Source organism: Capsaspora owczarzaki (assembly GCF_000151315.2).
Source record: "Capsaspora owczarzaki ATCC 30864 unplaced genomic scaffold supercont2.1, whole genome shotgun sequence".
NCBI classification, from domain to species: domain Eukaryota; class Filasterea; order Ministeriida; family Capsasporidae; genus Capsaspora; species Capsaspora owczarzaki.
In genome coordinates, this window is record NW_011887292.1 from 835,018 (window position 1) to 853,159 (window position 18,142).

General features: G+C 54.9%; 5 protein-coding genes across 5 annotated transcripts; 2 read left to right on the plus strand and 3 right to left on the minus strand.

Annotated features, from left to right (window-relative positions):
• Positions 1-81: 81 nt before the first annotated feature.
• CAOG_00246 (hypothetical protein) lies at positions 82-6,178 on the minus strand. Its single transcript, XM_004365060.2, has 5 exons — positions 6,057-6,178; positions 5,183-5,418; positions 4,971-5,070; positions 4,580-4,849; positions 82-4,396 (listed from the first exon to the last, which is right to left on the minus strand). The coding sequence occupies exons 1-5, from the start codon at positions 6,167-6,169 to the stop codon at positions 199-201; spliced, it is 4,917 nt and encodes a 1,638-aa protein (XP_004365117.2). The 5' UTR covers positions 6,170-6,178; the 3' UTR covers positions 82-198.
• Positions 6,179-6,627: 449 nt separating this feature from the next.
• Positions 6,628-10,512, plus strand: CAOG_00247 (phospholipase C-eta2). The gene is made up of 3 exons (XM_004365061.2): positions 6,628-6,782; positions 7,579-7,890; positions 8,003-10,512. Exons 1-3 carry the CDS (start codon positions 6,653-6,655, stop codon positions 10,273-10,275), a joined length of 2,715 nt encoding a protein of 904 aa, XP_004365118.1. The 5' UTR covers positions 6,628-6,652; the 3' UTR covers positions 10,276-10,512.
• Positions 10,513-10,596: 84 nt separating this feature from the next.
• Positions 10,597-13,277, plus strand: CAOG_00248 (ilvbl protein). The gene is made up of 4 exons (XM_004365062.2): positions 10,597-10,643; positions 10,846-10,986; positions 11,265-11,502; positions 11,615-13,277. The coding sequence occupies exons 1-4, from the start codon at positions 10,626-10,628 to the stop codon at positions 13,141-13,143; spliced, it is 1,926 nt and encodes a 641-aa protein (XP_004365119.1). The 5' UTR covers positions 10,597-10,625; the 3' UTR covers positions 13,144-13,277.
• Positions 13,278-13,898: 621 nt separating this feature from the next.
• On the minus strand, positions 13,899-15,215 carry CAOG_00249 (hypothetical protein). Its single transcript, XM_004365063.2, has one exon. The coding sequence runs from the start codon at positions 14,999-15,001 to the stop codon at positions 14,147-14,149; it is 855 nt and encodes a 284-aa protein (XP_004365120.1). The 5' UTR covers positions 15,002-15,215; the 3' UTR covers positions 13,899-14,146.
• Positions 15,216-15,257: 42 nt separating this feature from the next.
• Positions 15,258-18,092, minus strand: CAOG_00250 (phenylalanyl-tRNA synthetase beta subunit). The gene is made up of 9 exons (XM_004365064.2): positions 17,917-18,092; positions 17,441-17,581; positions 17,244-17,339; positions 17,021-17,133; positions 16,843-16,935; positions 16,584-16,712; positions 15,980-16,449; positions 15,638-15,830; positions 15,258-15,495 (listed from the first exon to the last, which is right to left on the minus strand). The coding sequence occupies exons 1-9, from the start codon at positions 18,058-18,060 to the stop codon at positions 15,390-15,392; spliced, it is 1,485 nt and encodes a 494-aa protein (XP_004365121.2). The 5' UTR covers positions 18,061-18,092; the 3' UTR covers positions 15,258-15,389.
• Positions 18,093-18,142: the final 50 nt, after the last annotated feature.

The window sequence follows — 18,142 nt, forward strand, 5'->3', positions numbered from 1 at the left end:
TTTTGAATGAGAAGGCCCTGATACGCTGTTGCCATGTGGTTTTTTTTTTTTTTTTTTTTTTTTTTTTTAATGATTGTATTTCTTTTAGAATGAAACGTTGGGTAGAACACACGAGATACAAAAAACAAACCAAAAAACAAAACAAACATACAAAACTCACTCGCAACATTGTTTAATCGAGGCATCAATCTCTTTGGTTTACATTTCCATCGAAACGGCTTCATCGCCCTCGACATCGAGCGTTTCGCCATTTCCAGCGTCGTCGGAGACGTTCGAAGAAGCCGCAGTCACGGCTCGCGAGCCAGAAGGCCGGCCTCGCAGTGCGGTGGGCGACGCGATGGCAGCCGCAAGCGCAGAGGACTTGCTCGGTCGGCTGCGGGGTGATCGGGCCTTGGCTTTGGCCTTCGCCTTCGTTTTGGCCTTGCTCTTGCCCTTGCCCTTTCCAGGCCGCGGGCGTGCGGAAAAGTCATCATCATCGTCGTCATTATTCATTTCCGCCTCCATGTCATCGGCCAGCAAGTCTTCCTCGGCAATGTCTTCTTCGCTGTAGTCATCGCGCGGCTTGTGTGTGCTCGGGGGTCTGGCCTTGGAACGCGCCTTGCTCGTCGTTGCAGTGGCGGCCTTTTTGGAGGGAACATCTTCGTCGTCGTCATCCTCGGGATCAAAGTCATCGTCCTGCTGCTCTTGCTCGAGTTCCTCCTGGGCGGCCAAGGACATGGCGAGGGCCATGTCGGCGTCTGCGAACGCGTCACTTGCAGGGCTAGCCACCTTGCTGGACTTTGTGCTCGACTGCTGGGCAAGCGCGGCCGCTTTTGGTGGGAAGGCTGGCTTGGCCGTCCGCACTTGCGACGTGTGGGTGTGCGTGCCGACCGCGCCGGCGGTGCCTTGCTGATTGATCGGCGGAGGCTTTTTGACCACACCAGGCTTGTTGCGCGTCTTGGATTTGGATGCCGGAATAAAGACAACGCCGGGCTCATCGCCAGCATGGAAGACAACGTTGCAGCCAAGAACGGACGCGGCCGAAAGCGGCGGCGTGGCATCGACACTGGCGGATCCAGCGCCGCCCGCTGCGCTCTTTGCGGGGCGCCCACGACCTCGCTTTCCAGCTGCGGCAAGCGCAGCAGCAGAAGGGGTGGCAAGCATCTGGAACGCCTCGAAATTCACAGGCGTGTAGTCGAGCTTGCTCGAGCCCGCGCAGCCTGCAGGGAGCTGAGGCATTTGCGGCGCGCGAAGAATGGCAATGCGGGCTGTTGGAATGCCCTTGCGCTTGGGCACGTCCTTGGGCTTGGGCACGGGCCGCTTCAAGTGCTGCTCTTGGTTGGAAGGCATGTCACTCAACTTTGGCACCACGCGCAGCCGTCGGCCAGACGCGCTGAAATGCTCGTCTTCCTCGCCGGCGGACACGACTTCGCTCTCGGCGTCGCTGTCGTCAGCTGTCATTTCGCTGTGGGTGCGACGCTGGGAGGTGCGTCCGCTGCGCCGTTGGCCCTCCTCGTACTCGGCAGCCTCCAATGCTGCAAGCGTGCCGGCAGGAACTTCGTATTGGTTGACCACAAAGCATGGACCACTGGGGAAACCAGGGCCGCCGTAGCCGGGAACAGCAAGCGACGCTGGGGTGCGACCGGCGGTCTCAAGCACGAGCAGCGAGGGGATGGAAGGGCGGCACGGAGGGCAGAGCCACGAGCCGTTCGGCACGCGGTGCAGCACTGGCAACAGACAGTACATGTGGTAGCCATAGTCGCAGTTGTCGCAGAGCAGCATGTACTGCTCGTGTCCGCGCTTGCGGCAAACGCGGCAACGCGCGTGCGGCATCCAGTCGTGCGCGCCCCACGACAACGACGACTCCATCATGTCCAAGAGCACAAACAGCTGTGAATAGGAAGTAGCGTCGCGAACTTCAGCACGCCAAAGATTCAAGCGAGTGGCTGCGGGGAGCTCTTGCGGCTTGGCGGCCAGCTGCTGCTGGGCAGATTGTTGCTGCTGTTGGTCTGCAGTTGTGTCCATGGGAGCCGCCGCGGTCGCGTCCTCTTCCTTCATCATTTGACGCTCTTCGTTCGCATCGTCTCCGTCGTTGCCTTCATCGTCATCGTTTTCGGGCTCGTCGTCTTCCGAGCCCGACCCGTCCTCTTCCAAGTCTTGGTCGTTCTCATTCTCGCCCTTGTCGGCGTCGCCGTCGCCTCCTTCGCGCTTGACCGAGGCACGATTCGACTTGGAGCCGCCAGCTCGGCTCGAGTTGGCCACAGGCTTGGCAAACCGATCCAAGAGGGTTGGATCGCGCAGCAGGTGCGGCGCAAAAGCAATTTGCTCGTCTGTTTTGAGCGGACGCTTGAAAAAGCGCGTGTTGACCTTGCGTTCGAGCGTCATCATGCACGAAATGGCATCCTGGATGCCAGTGGCAGCAGAGAGCTCCTTGACCCACTCGACATAGCTGGGATCGGCCTGATCCGTCCAGTTGGTCAGTGTTGCCTCAAACAGGTTGACGGCAATCTCTGCAAGCGACTCGCGCAACTCGTTGAGGAAACTGTCGGCTGGACCGGCGGCACCAGCTGCGCCAACATCTGGCTTGACATCCACCGCGGCCGCGCTTGCAGTCGACGACACTTGCGCCTCGACTTCTTGGATGAACAGGTGCTCATAGTTGGCAAGAATGCTCTTGTGTAGAGCGCGCTCGCGATGGCCGCGCTGCATGAGCGATTCGAGCAAGTCGTCAACGGCTTGACGCGTGCTGTACACTTGCCATTGGGACTGGACTTTGGGAACTGGCAGTTTCTCGGGTGTGTTGTCAAACAGACCCAACGGCTCGCTTGGCACGGTGGCCGCGGTGGTGGGAGCGTTGGTGCTGGCGGCCAGTGCCTTGACGGCCAGCGGGTTTGCGCTGCTTGGGTTGAGCGTCTGGGGCACGTCAGAATCAAGCGTCTCGGTGACCGTTTGAACAAACAACCCCTTGGTCGAGCGCAAAATAAAGTAGCGACGATGATAGCGATCCGTGCCAATGGGTTCTGGATGAAGAACGCCAGAGAACTTGATGACAGCGCCGACCAAATCCTTGCCGAGCACGTCCTCTTTTCGCTTGCTGGCTGCAGCGCTCTCGCTCTTCGACCCTGACGCTGTGGGCGCCTCGTCATCCGACCCGGCGTCGCTGCCCGCATCGCTGCCATCTTCTTCCTCGGCCTTTCCTTTGGCGGCAGCCTTGCTTCGGGGACTGCTGGCAGCGGGGCGGGCACGCGAGATGGGCTGCTTGTTGGCCTGCTCGTCCTTTCGGCGAATGGCAAGCTGCTCGCGCAGGTCGCGTCGAGACTCGACCCACTTGTCCGTGCACTCATCCATGTACTTTTGGACGAGGCAGCAAGATGTGAGCTCGTCAGCGAGGAATTGCAACAGATGGAGCTTGGTGTCCAGCGAGAAGGAGAACAAGTCACCGCGGCGGAGTCGAGCCACCACATCAGAGGCTGCCCAGTCGTGGTATTGTGACAGGAAGAGCTGGAGCATTTCAGAGGCGGTGAACGGGGTCACGTTGAAAGCCTTGAGCCGAACGCCAAACTCGTTCACAAAAGCAAAGCCATCGTCGTTCAGAAGCAGCTGCAGCGAAGACAGGATGAGCTGCAGGAATAGTGGGTGGTACGCCGGCGTGATGACGGCCTCTTCGAGCAGCGCAAAGGAAATGGGAGTGTTGAGGGGCACTTGGGTGGACTGCACGTAAAAGAACTCTACCAACTCGAGCACCTGGTCGATTTGGTCGAGGGAAAGTCGGTGGGACAAGGGCGAGGCTGCAGGAAGAGGCTTGGCCGTTGCCAACAGCTGCTCGTCGGGTCGAGGCTGGTGTGACTCGCGGAAGCGCAAGCGCTCGATGCGGCGTTTGTACTTGATGGCCTCGCGCACATCGTCCAACTGCTGCTGGACGCCGGTGAGCTTGGCCAGCGTGGCATCCCGTGCTGCCACAACCGTGGGGTTTGCTGGGGCTGCGGCCGCCTGGGCCTGAAGGTCTGCGAGCGTGGTCTGCAGGAGGGCAACCGAGTCCTCGAGCGCTTTGATGCTACGCGGGGCCAGTCGATGGGGCTCTTCCAGCAGCGCCTGCACTGACGCGGAAGGAGCGGGTACGCCAGAAGCAGCGGCAGCAGCAACCGTGCCAGCCACCGAGCTCGCGGTCGCCTTCGAAGGCGACGAAACGTCCATCGCGGAGGGTTCTGCCATGTCCAAGTCCGAGCTTTCGCCCTTGCCATGCAACTTTTCCAGCTTTCGTCGCTGAATCTGGAGTTCAATTGGATCGTTTGCGGGCAGGTTGAACTTTGCCAGAAACTCTGGCTTCACCGACCACCAGCTGCAGTCGCTCTGTACTCGGTCTGTCGAATCTCGCAAGAACGCGCGGATGGATTCGCGAGAGACGGTGTATTGCCGTCTGTGTGAGAGAGTGTGAGAGAGTGAGAGAGTGAGAGAGAGTGAGAGAGAGTGAGAGAGAGTGAGAGAGAGTGAGAGAGAGTGAGAATGGCGTGAGAAGGGCCTTCCACAAGTCCTTGCATTCGCCCGAGACACAGCAACAGAGTGATAACAATGAAGGACAGAGCAAAGAAAAACAACCTACCGCATATCGTCGGCATTGACTGTCGCAACACCAGTTTCCCAGGCGCCTTCCATGCGGCTTGTTTCGGCGTCGCGATAGACGAGCCACTCCACTTCGTACGCTAGTGGTGAATTGTTCAATGGTTGGCCAACCTCAACGGTGCTTATTTGGTCAGGATCGGCGGGCTCTGGCGGTTGGCGGGAGGCGAAATGAATGCCATAGGCCTGGTCGGGCCGCAAACCTTGCCCCGTGAATCTAGAAATGCCTCGAATGATACGTGCAGGCTGGTCGCTGGTAGAGTCGGAGAAAATGCCATGAGAGTTCCAACAGACAGCAAGAGAACGATGGTGTGTGTGAGTGTGCCAAGTTCCAGGCCATTTGTCAAATCGGGGCAAAACGATGGATAACGTACAACCCGTCGGGACGAGACACAATCACCTCCTCCTTGGGGAAGAAGCGCATCTTGAGATAAAAGTAGCAGTGTTCTGCCATTTTGTCCATACGCGAGTTGTCTGTTGGTGGGAAGAGCAACACAGTGGAAAAGCGGGGGGTCGGGGTGAGCTCACCAGATTGCCAAGTGCCACCGATTGACAGCAACAGAAGCCCTTTTTTCGGGCGCCTTACTCAGCTTTTGCACAACCACAAGCAGGCCTGGTTGGAGTGGCTCGGGCATCAGATCGGGCGACCGTCCTGCCTCGCGTGCAGAGACGGGCTTTGGATACAAGAGCTTCTGGTTGTCTGAAGCAACGATCGCGTCGCGCTCCGACTCTGCCGCCTGTTGGAACGTCAAGTGCTCCTTGCCAGTGATTCGGCACGACCACACGGGCAGTGTGCACAGACGCACACGCTCGGCATACTCTCTGTGCGCACAAAGCCAAAAACATTGAGGTTTACGATGAGCAATGGGCAACAAGAGGCGAGAGGTCTTTGCGATCCGTCCACCCAGCATCCACACAGCGCTCCAGGCCCCGCCGCCGCCACAGCCGCGTTTTGGGACGTGGCGTCCAATCGCAGAATCCCCACGCTGCTCGTCCCCCCGGATGCGCAGTGTCCGTCGCAAGCCCGTCCCATTGGAGTGCCGCCACATGCCGTTAGAACGAACAACCGAACAAAAAAAAAAAAAAAAAAACGTTTTCTGTTCGAATGCGTTGAAGGGATTCAAAACGAAAAGGCCATCGCCATCGCTCCAGCAGCCAGCGCGACGCCCACGACCAGCGCAGCAGGTGCACAAGAGTATCACACGACGACGGGTCGCAGCAGGCGAGCGGCCCGCGAGACAAGCGCACGCACAGCGCCAGCCAAAAAGCCGCGATCGCAGGAAATGAAAAAAAAAAAAAAAAAGTTGAGAACGGCGAAATCAATGCAAAACGACAGATTGACAGCGGCGAAGACAAACGACGCAGGCCAGTGGAGAGAAAAAGATGCTGCAAAGGAAACAAAGGGAGGGGGGAAAACCAAGCACTGGAAGATGGCCGAAGGATGGAGGGGTGGGCCTCACTCGTAGTCGGTAAAGACCTCGCCGGTGAGCGCGTAGTGGTAGACGGCTGTCTCCGCAGGGAGCTCGGCGGGCGTCTCTCGCGGCTCGAATGGCACCAGTCCATGAGCAGGCATGGCAAAAAGAAAGGAAAAAAAAAAAAAAAAAAAAAAAAAAGAATGAATGAAGACAAAAGAAGGGTGGAAGTGAAAGTGGACGCGAGCAGAGTGACGAGATCAACGCGAAAACTGACGCGAAAAAGCTCTGTGAGAACAGGATCGAGCGGGATCTCAACGCAAACTTCCAGCAATCGGCGTCTCGTAAAAAAACTCGCAAAAAGTCACCATCGACACTGCGAAATTGGGATGGATGCATCAAGTGCTCGATTCGTCGTCGAGAAGCAGCTCTTTCGGATGTCGGGTTCAGGATGTCGGGTTCCGGCGCTCAGGTGCGCTGCTTTGCCGCAAAATGTTGCATCAGGTACCTCGCGCCTTTCACACCATGTCCATGCATCTTCAAACACGAAGAATCGTGCATGGGCGTGAAAGTACACTGGTTGACAAATCAATCCCAATGCACGATTGCAGTCTTTTTTTTTTTTTCTTTCTTGATCTTTTTCAATGGCGTCTGGCAGCGGTACATCGGTGGCTCAGCGCGCCCTCGCGGGCATTGCGTCTGCGTCGTTCATCAACGGATCTCTCGACATCAAGGTCCTCAATGCCAAGGGCGTTGCTGCCATGGACCGCGGCGGTGCGTACACGTTCACAAAGCTTGAAGGAGCGAGGCAACATAGCAGTGATTCACAGTTTCAAAAAAAAAAAAACGAAGGAATTCGACGCGCACTCTCAACGTCACACATCGGTCCCCCACATGCGCTCTCTCTACTCGCTGCGCTTTTGTTTTCCACTTCAACAGTACACATTTCTTGTGTGCTCAGTGGCTGCCTTTGTTTGACGGATGGACGCTTTTTTTTTTTTTTCTTCTTCTTCTTTTTTGGTCTTTTTGTTTTGGTTTGTTGAACATTGTTGTGGACGATTTTTTTTTTTTGATTTTTAGATCGATTTTTTCGACTTTTTTTTTTTTTTTTTTTTTGATGAAAAAAGACCAAAAGAAGAACGAACTTGCGACCAAAATGAACAAGGGTGCAAGGGGCGGTGATGAAATGTGAATGTAGCGTCATCATGGTTGGACGAGTTGAGCAACACTCTGCACACACAACTCCGACAGCATCCCAAAAACTCGACTCGATTCTGCTCAAAATCAAATTTAGAATCATGGTTTTTTGCTCATACATGTTGAAGCGGCAACGCAGGTCAACGATCAGGTGCTGAAGCATGGTGTGAATGGAGCAGAAAAGTCATTATGGGGGGGGGGTGGGACGGCACGCTTTGAGCGATTGTGGACCAAAATTCGAGTTTGCACACTTCACGTCGTTGTTGCACTCCTTTCGCAGCGTTCAACCTTCGCCTCGACCAACCCTTCAAATCAAACCGTTACTCACCTTCTGTTTGCCCACACAAACCCCCCCACACCCTCCTTTATGCAGGTACGAGCGATCCTTACTGCATCATCTTGGTCGACGGCAAGGAACATGCACGCACGCTGAGCATTCCGAAGACGGTCGATCCCGTCTGGAACGCCGAGTTTGACGTCAAGCTCGAGAAGGCCAATCGCGTCACCTTCCAAGTGTTTGACAAGAACTCGATTGGCTCGGACAAGCTTTGCGGCGACGCGGATCTCGATTTCCACTCGCTGGCGAACGGCCAAACCACGAGCGTTACGCTGCCCCTCAAGCCCGACAGCGGCTTCCTCAATCTGTCTGTGCGCTTTGTGAGCAAGTGGACTTCCCTCGAAACGCGTATGTGAAGCGCTTTGGGGCTTTTGAGTGGAAAAGGGGGGAAAAACAGTAGTCGCCATTTTGACTCATTTGTGTGCTTTTCCTTCCTTTTGCGTTTGACTACAACAAACAGCCGAGGAATGGGTCAATGCAATGCACCACGGCAGCGACCTCATCAAGTTCACAAAGTCGAGCACCAAGCCGCACCCTCGCTTCTTCCGTGTGAGCGGCGACAACCTGTCGCTGAGCTGGTCGTCGCCAAAGAAGGCTGCGCTCAAGTCGCGCGTGCTCATCGATTCCATCAAGGAGATTCGTGTGGGACGCAACACCAAGTCGTTCAGCAGGCACGCCACGCAGCATGCAGACAAGGTCGACCACTCCTTTTCGGTCATTTACGGCTCGGACTTTGAGACGCTCGACCTGGTCGCGGCGTCGGCCGACGAGTTCAAATTCTGGACGGAGGGTCTGCGGTACATGTCCTCGGTTGTGGGCAAGCAGGTGGCCGTGGCTGCTGGAGAAAAGCATGCCGAGCGCCGCAAGCGCTGGCTGAAGGAAATGTGGAACATGGCCGACAAGAACAAGGACAACCAGCTGGACATGAAGGAAATCTCGCAGCTGTTGCACGTGCTCAACGCCAAGGTGTCCAACAAGGAACTCAAGAAGCGCTTCGCCGCCGCCAACTCGGACGACAAGGGCACCAAGTACCTCGACTTTGACGAGTTTGGCGCGTTCTATCGCCAGCTCACCCTTCGCCCCGAGATTGAGCAGCTCTTGCTCCGCTACTCGAACACGGAGCCCCTGAGTCTCACTCTCGACGAGTTCCGTCGCTTCCTCGAGGTCGAGCAAGGGATGGCTGTCTCGAGCTCGGACGCTGCGGCGCTCATTGCCAAGCACGAGCCTGCCGTTGAGGGCACCAAGAGCAAGCTCCTGTCCTACGAAGGCTTGTTCAACTTCTTGGCCAGCACGGATAACGACCTCTTCAACCCTGCGCACAACCGCATCTACCAGGACATGTCGCAACCGCTCACGCACTACTTTGTTGCGTCCTCGCACAACACTTATCTGCTCGGCGACCAGCTGCGCAGCGAGTCTAGCGTCGAAGCGTACGTGCGCGCGCTGCAGAATGGCTGCCGCTGCGTCGAGCTGGACTGCTGGGACGGCGAAGATGGCGACCCCATCATTTACCACGGCCACACGCTCACGTCCAAGATCAAGTTTTCGGACGTCATCAAGGCGATTGGCGACTATGCCTTTGCCACCTCGCCCTTCCCCGTCATTCTGTCGATCGAAAACCACTGCTCTGTGCCCCAGCAGAAGGTGATGGCGCAGCACATGGAGACAATCCTCGGCTCCAAGCTGCTCAAGGGCGACCCTGACGAGCTTCGCAAGGCCTACCCGTCGCCCAACGATCTCAAGAACAAGATTCTGATCAAGGGCAAGCGCTCGGGCAAGACTGGCATGGCCGCCGGCCCCGCCGGTCCGGCCGATGACGAAGACAGCGATGAGGAAGACGATGACGACGAGGGCAAGGTCAAGGACGAGGCTGCGGTTCAGGCTGCAGCGGCCATCAAGGCCAAGAACCAAAAGAAGGTCACCTTGGCTCCCGAGCTCTCCGCGCTCGTTGTCTACTGCAAGGCTGTGCACTTCAAGTCGTTCGACGACTCGGCAGCCAACGGCAAGTACTGGGAAATGTCCTCGTTTGCCGAGGCCAAGACCAAAAAGTTTGCCAGCAAGCTCCCCAGCCAACTCATCGAGTACAACAAGAAGCAGCTGAGTCGCATCTACCCTGCCGGCACCCGTGTCGACTCGTCCAACTACGATCCCCAGGTAGCGTGGAACTGCGGCTCGCAGATTGTTGCGCTCAACTACCAGACCCCCGACCGCTCGATGCAGCTCAATCAGGGCAAGTTCCGCCAAAATGGCCGCTCTGGCGTGATTCTCAAGCCGTACGTGATGCGCAAGGGCACCAACTTCAACCCGAACGACGTTGCCACCATCCCCCACTCTGTGCGCCCCACCAAGCTGACCATCAAGATCATCTCTGGCCAGCAATTGCCCAAGCCCGACCGTCAGACCAAAGGTGAAATTATCGACCCTTACGTCGTGGTTGAAGTGGCCGGCATTCCCGCCGACCAGAAGACGGTTCGGACAAAGGTGATTGACGACAACGGCTTCAACCCCGAATGGAGCGAAACGTTCACGTTCGACCTGCGCTTTGCAGAGTTGGCCATCCTGCGCTTTGTCGTGTACGACAAGGATGTCAACTCGGACGACTTTATCGGCCAGTACACAATCAACGTTTCCGACGTTCGGTCAGGCTACCACCACGTCAATCTCGAAAGCGAACGCGGCGATCCTCTCGACTCGGGCACGTTGTTTGCTCACTTCCAAGTCACAGAGCAATAAGGGTTTTTTTGAGAATCGGGCGTTTTTGCGTGACGGGGAGGTTTCTCCTCGCTAGGGCGATGCTTGTGTGTGGGGGGGGGGTTTCTGTATGATTGCTTGTGTTTGCGGTTTTTCTCGGTTTTGTGTGTCAGCAGCAGGGTATTCACGTTTCAACTGTGTGGTGTTGTTTTTTGTGTTTGAGTCAGAATAAATGAAATTGCACGATTTCGTCAAAATTGCACGACTTCGCTTGTTCGTGTTCTTGTACGCCATCCTTGTTGGCATGTCATGGCATTCATAATCAACCCCGTTTGATTATTTCTGTACAGGCAATGCAAGTGGTGCTCATTCCCTGTTTTTGTCGTTTTCGGATGTCGGCATCGCAAAAGGTGAAGTTTTCGTTTTTGGGTTGTTTTTGGTGGGTTTTGATTGGGGTTTTTTTCGACTTGCTCACTTGGCTTTCCTCGCTTCTGCCTCTCTCCTTGTGGGTTTGTGTCTGGCTCTGCGTCCTGTCTACGCCTTGCGCTCCGTCGGTGTGCCACCCACACGGTCCCCGTGTCACTTTGTGTGCCGTTGATTTTTGCCGAATAGTTTGCGATCTCGCCCTCTGCACCCGGCTTCGTCCAGCTGCTCCTCGAGCACCCTGGCAAGACCGCCGCCGGCATCGCGCTCGCTGCGGGCGTTGCGTTCGCCGTCTCTCGCGTCGTCTCCTTCCTCCGCATCGGCGGCAAGGTAACCAAAGACAAGCAGTCAAGCAATTGATGAACTGCGACAAAATCACAACCAAATCAACAAAAAAAAAAAAAAAAAAGCCGATTGTTTTGACATTTGTCAACGCTCGGTGGCTCAGACACGCCGATGATGCCGATGAAAAGCGATGCCTCATCACTGTTGAATGGGTGAATTAAATGGACGCGCCAAAACAAAAAAAATGAACGACACAATTGTGGCTTGCTTTTTTTTTTTTTGTTTTTTCACGGTTTGCACGGACTTCGGTTTTGCTCTCGCAGGTCGATCGCGAGTCGCCGCGTCATGGTGGCGAGCTCGTCGCTGAAACCCTCAAGGCCCATGGTGTCAAGTTTGTCTTTACTCTGGTTGGTGGCCACATCTCCCCGATTCTTGTTGGCTGCGAAAACCTTGGCATCAAGGTCGTCGATACCCGTCACGAAGTTACAACTGTTTTCGCTGCCGATGCAGTTGCGCGTCTCTCTGGCGTTCCCGGCGTCGCAGTCGTCACCGCTGGTCCTGGTAAGCCAGCGCCGCCCAGTCGGCCATTTTGTTTTTTATTGTTGTTTTGTTGAGTCAACGTTTTTTTACCCGATTGGATTTGTCACGCATCCTTCCCCCCCCCCCCGCGCAGGCCTCACAAACACCGTCACTGCTGTCAAGAACGCTCAAATGGCCGAGTCTCCGCTGCTGCTGATGGGCGGTGCCGCTGCCACCCTGCTCAAGGGCCGCGGTGCGCTGCAGGACATTGACCAGATGGCTCTCTTCAAGCCGATTTGCAAGTACTGCGCCACCATCACCCGTGTGCAAGACATTGTGCCGACGCTGCGTGAGGCGCTGCGCATTGCGCAGTCTGGCGTGCCTGGCCCCGTGTTTGTCGAATTCCCGATTGATTCCCTCTATCCCTACTCTGTTGTGGCTCGCGAGTTCCTCAAGGGCGACAAGAAGAAGAATCTGACCGCTCGCATCGTTGGCTGGTACCTCCAGCACTACGTGAACAAGCTGTTTGGTGGCGCCTGGCGCAACTATGACTACTCGCCCCTTCCCGTTGACATTCCTCGTGCGTCTGCTCGCCAGCTGGCCCAAGCCGCGACCATCCTTCGCTCGGCCGTCAAACCCGCCATTCTCCTGGGCAGCCAATCGACCCTTCCACCAACCAAGGCCGAAGACCTCCAGGCCGCCCTGCTCAGTCTCGGCATCCCGTGCTTCCTCGGCGGCATGTCTCGCGGTCTGCTTGGCAAGGAGAGCGCCATCCAGGCCAAGCAGCGTCGCAAGGAAGCCCTGCAAGAGGCCGATGTGATCATCCTCGCTGGTGCCATCTGCGACTTCCGTCTCGACTACGGCCGCTCGTTCAACCGCCGCGCCAAGATCATTGCTGTCAACCGAAACTCTGACGCGCTCACCAAGAACACGGACATGTTCTGGAAGCCCACGATGGCTGTCAAGGGCGATCCGGGCTCCTTCATCGTTTCCCTGGCCGCCATTGTTGCTGGATCGTACACGTGCGACCCGACCTGGGTGGAACTTTTGCGCTCGCGAGACGTCGCCAAGGATGCTGACAACAAGAAGAAGGCTGCCGAGCCCTCTGCCGATGGCAAACTCAACCCGCTCTCCGTGCTGTCCAAGTTCGACGAGGTTCTCAGCGACGACAGCATTCTCGTGGCTGACGGTGGTGACTTTGTTGGCACTGCGGCGTACATTGTGCGTCCGCGCGGCCCTCTGCGTTGGCTCGATCCCGGTGCGTTCGGCACGCTGGGTGTTGGCGGCGGCTTTGCCCTCGGCGCAAAACTCGTGCGCCCGGATGCCGATGTCTGGGTGATTTACGGCGATGGCTCGCTTGGCTACAGCGTGGCAGAGTACGACACCTTCACCCGGTTTGGTCTGCCGATCATTTCCATTGTCGGCAACGACGCCGGATGGACCCAGATTGCTCGCGAGCAAGTCCCCATGTTCAACACCTCTGTCGCCTGCGCTCTCGCCTACACGGATTACCACACGGTCGCCGATGGTTTCGGCGGCAAGGGCTTTGTCGTGCACACGCTCGAGGAACTCGGCGCAGCTTATGCACAGGCTGTCCGCATCACTCGCGAGCAGAAAAAGCCCGTCCTCATTAACGTTGTGATTGGCAAGACCAACTTCCGCGAGGGCTCCATTTCCGTGTAAAAGTGCAAAAAAACACAAAGAACGTTCTTGCTGTGGTTTTATGCATGTGTTTTGCTGCGCTTGTCGTGAATACAAAACGGCTCGTTCTTTATCATCGAATTGTTGTTGACAATGAGAGCAGTCCGCCATGAGTAGCAGTGTCCCTTTAGCACATTTATTGCATGCGCTGGTCGTGATTCATGGTCTAGTGGGATGGTTGCCAAAGTGGTCACTTTGAACCACGCTACCGCTCTTCCTTGGTCTCACAACCCGCCCGCTTTAAACGTATTTGTGTAATAATATTATTATGTATATTATTTTTGAAAAGGAGGCGGTCGGATACGACAGGTGCTGCACCTGGCGTCAAGCAAAAGCCAAGGCGTTGAACTCATCGCGCCATGACTCTCACCCCGGCATTGCCGGGTTTATTTTGGCATGCACTGATTCCATCGCGTGCTATTGTGTGTTGCATGGTGTTAAACTGTCGTTATCTTGCGTTTGTGTGCGCGGCGCTGGTACCGAGGTGCGCATTGAAGTTTTTTCAGTTGCTGGTTTATAATTTTGCCGATCAGCCTCAATTTGTCGAAGACGCGTCATTGGAAAAATCAGAACATACCAAATCACTTCATTTCCCAGTACAAATCAGCTGTGAGGCTCTGGATTACACGGGCTGGATATTTGGAGCTATGGGCCATAAGCTGGTGGTTCGAACGAATCGAAGTCTTCCAAATTTGATTTTGAGCCGACCGCCAGGCATCTTCGCACACGTCTACCAGTGAACTATCGAATTTTTAATACTGCAAAACATGAAACATGAAGATCGACAGAGACAACGGTCGTTTCTATTGGGTTTTGTCGCTTTTTTTGCTGGTCCCATTCGGACTTGCTCTCAATCTTCACTCGAACCTCAGGAAAAACAAAAGCACTTCCACATTCATTCTAGCACATGCTTCAGTAGTGATTCCAGGTCAAGGTCCGGGCAAGTTCGAGTAGGAGCAATCTAGAGAGGCCGAAAACCCGAACGCTACAATTGGACTTCAGCAACTAGCCCGAAATGATCGGAAAGATAAAACGAGCTGTCGGCTTCGACACAGGGACTATTGCCAATCATCTTGAGCGAGGTGACCTTGGCACGCTTGGTGACAATGCGGTCGAAACGGCAAGTAAACCCAAATCCGTCCGCGTGATACTTGTTCTTGGTGCTGTCCCAGGTAAACTGCAGCTGCGACCGCTCCTTTGGATTCAATAAACAATAAGCGGAGAACGCATCCACATAGCCATCGTGTGCAAAGTGTTCATTCTCGTTCTCGCGCGCGTTGAAATCGCCCGCAATGACAATGCTGTTGGTTGCGCTTCGCGTGCTCTGACTGGCCTTGATGGCCTGTGCGAGTGCCTGAAATTGTGCAGAGCGTTGACTTGTGCCTGTTTTAAACGGGGCGAGATGGCAGCTCGCGACGGTGATTGTTGGCGGCGACGACGCGGCGTTGTCATCAGAAGAACCGAAACCAGACGCATCGTCGCGTGGCACTTTGAATGTGGCGAAAACCGCTGGTCCTGCCGTCGACGCCAGCTCAAGACGCTCCAGCCAGGGCTGCTTGACGAGGATGCAGCTCCAGCCGCAGTGGGACGGCGCCGAGTTGACAAACTCCCAGCCGAGCTCGCGAAACAGTTTCGAAAGTGATTCAAACGTCTTTTGGTGCGCAGGCATTCGCGAGTCGCTCGGGACGGGAAACTCTTGCAGGCACAGGATGTCTGCATCATGGTCGAGCATGCCAAAGGCCAGCCGCTCGAGCTTGGTCGCAATGGTCTCGCCTGGAGGCGACGCGTCGGAGATGTCCAACCCGGAAATGTTCCACGTCAAGATTCGCAGGCGGGGCATTGACGTTCGACAGTATGATAGGATGACTTTAAGATTGCAGCGGGATGCAATTCTGTAAATAAATGCAGTGATTGGTTTGTTTGAGGTGGGGGGGGGGGAAATGAAAGAGATTGTTGGTTGTTGCGAGTCAGAGGATTCAGAAACTCAGAAGGATTTTTACAACAAAAGACGACTGACAAGTGATGAACAATGACTGGCAATCCTTGAAACCACAACAATGAAAGTGATACGCGAAAGCAACTTCAAATCCCAAGGAGCCTCAGAAAAAGCCGCTCAACGCACCATTGTTTCAGGTCACAACAAGTTGTGCGACAATGTTTATTCATTGTTGTCTCACACCCGATAAAACGCACAGCAGACATCGTGGAAATACTCGGGCATTGACCCGTTAATGATCAAGGCGGCAGATAGGGTTGCTGCGGATGACGTTAAAGTCGACCTTGTGGCCGACAAGAGCACGGATGTTGTCAATCTTGTACTTGATCATTGTAGGACTGCGCTCGGGAAATACACAAGCACACAGTCATTTAAAAAAAAACCAAAGTGAGATGAGCAACGCCATCGTATTTCTGCATTCCCTTGTCCTCCCCATCGCTATCGCCATCGTTCTCGCCTTCACTCTTCGAAATGACATACCGCTCAAGAGAAAGACCCCAAGCAATAACGGAAACGTCTTCAGGCAGACCCATCGGACGCAACATTTCTGGGCGGAAGATGCCAGAGTTGCCGAGCTCGACCCACTTCTTGAGACCTTCGTGATAGCTGTAGACCTCCATTGAGGGCTCCGTGTAAGGGTTGAAAGCAGGCTTGAAGCGGAGCTTCTCAATACCTGTTTGTTCAGTCAAGCGAAAGCGAGTCCCACAACACACAAGTACCAAGATGAGAAGATCATCCAACACGAGAAAAAAAAAAAAAAGGCCAAAACCACCAACAGAAAACAGCTCCGACTCGCCAACCAATGCAAAGCAATGCACTCACCCATCTTTTTGAAGAACTGGGACAGCAGGCCAATCAAATCGCCAAGGGTGAGGTTGCGGTCGGCAACAAGACCTTCAATTTGGTGGAATTCGGCAAGATGGGTGGCGTCCAAGGCTTCGTTTCGGAAGACACGGTCAATGCTAAAGTACTTGACGGGCTTGAACTCCTTCTGTTGCGCCAACTGGTACAGCATGCGCGTGCTGACGGCAGTGGTGTGCGTGCGAAGAATGTTCTTTTGGGCCTCGGCGCGAGACCAGTCGTATCGGTAGCCGATGGAGCCGTAGCCTCCCTTCTCGTGGATCTCGTGCACTCGCTTCAAGTAGTCCTCGGGGAACTGCGTCGAAGTGGAGGGGTCCTTGATGAAAAAGGTGTCGTGGCTATCGCGTGCGGGGTGCTGTTGCGGCTGGAAGAGGGCGTCAAAGTTCCAGAACGACGACTCGACAAAGTTGTTTGTTGGCATTTCGGAAAAGCTACGAGGGAGGGGTGGTGTTTTTTTGTTGTTGTTGTTGTTGTTGTTGGGATGGAAATAGAGAGATGTGAGCATTCACAAAAACCAGCCAGAGCACGGTTGCACACCACACCCGTTTGTCCAAGCAGCGCTTACCCCATTTCGAGGAAAATGTTGCGGAACTGCGTGCGAACTTTGAGCAGGGGGTGCAAGTAGCCTCCGCTGGTGGGTGCGCCGAGAGCCTTCAAGTTCTTGTCCTTGAAGGTAACTTCACGCCAAGCATCCCTGCGCAAAGTAGAAGAGGAGCACGGGTGTTTAAATGAGTTTTTGTTTCTCATTCATTTCCGCGCAGTGGTGCAAACACGCTTAAAGCGAAAAAAAAAAAAAAACAAATAAAAAATAAAACAAGACTTGCTTGGTGAGCATGGCAGTCGTCAAGTCAGACTCTGGCTTGACAATCTTGGTGGAGAACTTGTCACCCTTGCCGATGGCATAGGCAGTGTAGGTTCTAGACGACAGTCAAGAGTCAGCAAAACTGCTTCAGCTACGATCAACAAACACAAAAATGGCATTTGAGCAGATGGCTCGCTTACCGGCTAGCAGCCAACTTGAGCTTGCGGAGCTCAGCCAGAGCAGAGTCAGGCACGGTTTGTCCGGCCTGAATCGCAGCCAGCTGTTGCTGAGCCTCGTCGACGATTGTCTCCACCTGGCAGAGCGAAGAGAGAGAGAGAGAGAGAGATGAGCACGGTCCACTGGAACACAACCGCAACTGCGACGCCTTTCTGCAACAACAACAACCCCCCCATTTCGTCGTACAGCGCGGAAGAGCTTGCCGGACGCCTTGTCGAGGCGAATCCACTTGTTCTTCATGGCACGGCCTTGTGCTTGACCAGTCGCAGGTCCGAAGCGAGCCTGTCACGTCAGCCCAGCCAATGCAAAACAGTGGGCAACATAATCCACCCTCACCTACTCCAGCACTCAAGAGCAAGAGCAAAACTCAAAAGCAAGCGTACAGTGAGCTCTGCGAGGGTGGTTCCGTTGGTCTTGTCAATGCCGTTGAAGATGCGGGCGTCGAGCGTGCCCTCCTTGACGGTGACGAGGCCTTCCTCTGTCAATGAGACGAGGGTCTTGTCGAACGGCTTTGTCGTGATCATCTGATCGAGATGTGGTTGAGTGAGAGAAGTGCGGTCAGTGAAGCCATGATGTCAAGGCAAAGAGAGAGAGAGAGAGACACCGCTCCGCTGCGACCACTCGTTTTCACGAAATGCATTGCAAGAACAAAAAGAGCCGCTCCCCAACTCTTGAAAGATGCGCAGATTCGAGACAACAAGCATTGAATGGAGCGAAGAAGCAGAAGAAGAAAGATCTTTGCTTTTTTTTTTTTTTTTTTTTTCACAATGCAAAAGCCAGCCATTTTTTTTTTTTTTTTTTTTCCGTTGAACATGCTTCACTCTCTCTCTCTCCATATCATTGCATCATCGTGCTGTACCTCGGGGTAGCGCTCGAGGGACTTCATTGCGCCAACGACCGTCTGGTGGTCGGCTTGGATGTTGGCGGCGTACTGCTCCGTGTCTGCAATGACAGTGCCGGCGTGGAGGTCGTCGAGAATCCGCTGCTGGGTCGCTTCAGACATGATACAGTTTGTGTGTCAAAAAGAACAAAGAGTGAACTTTGTTTGTAGACATTGAAATGCACATTGCAATACAATAAAAAGC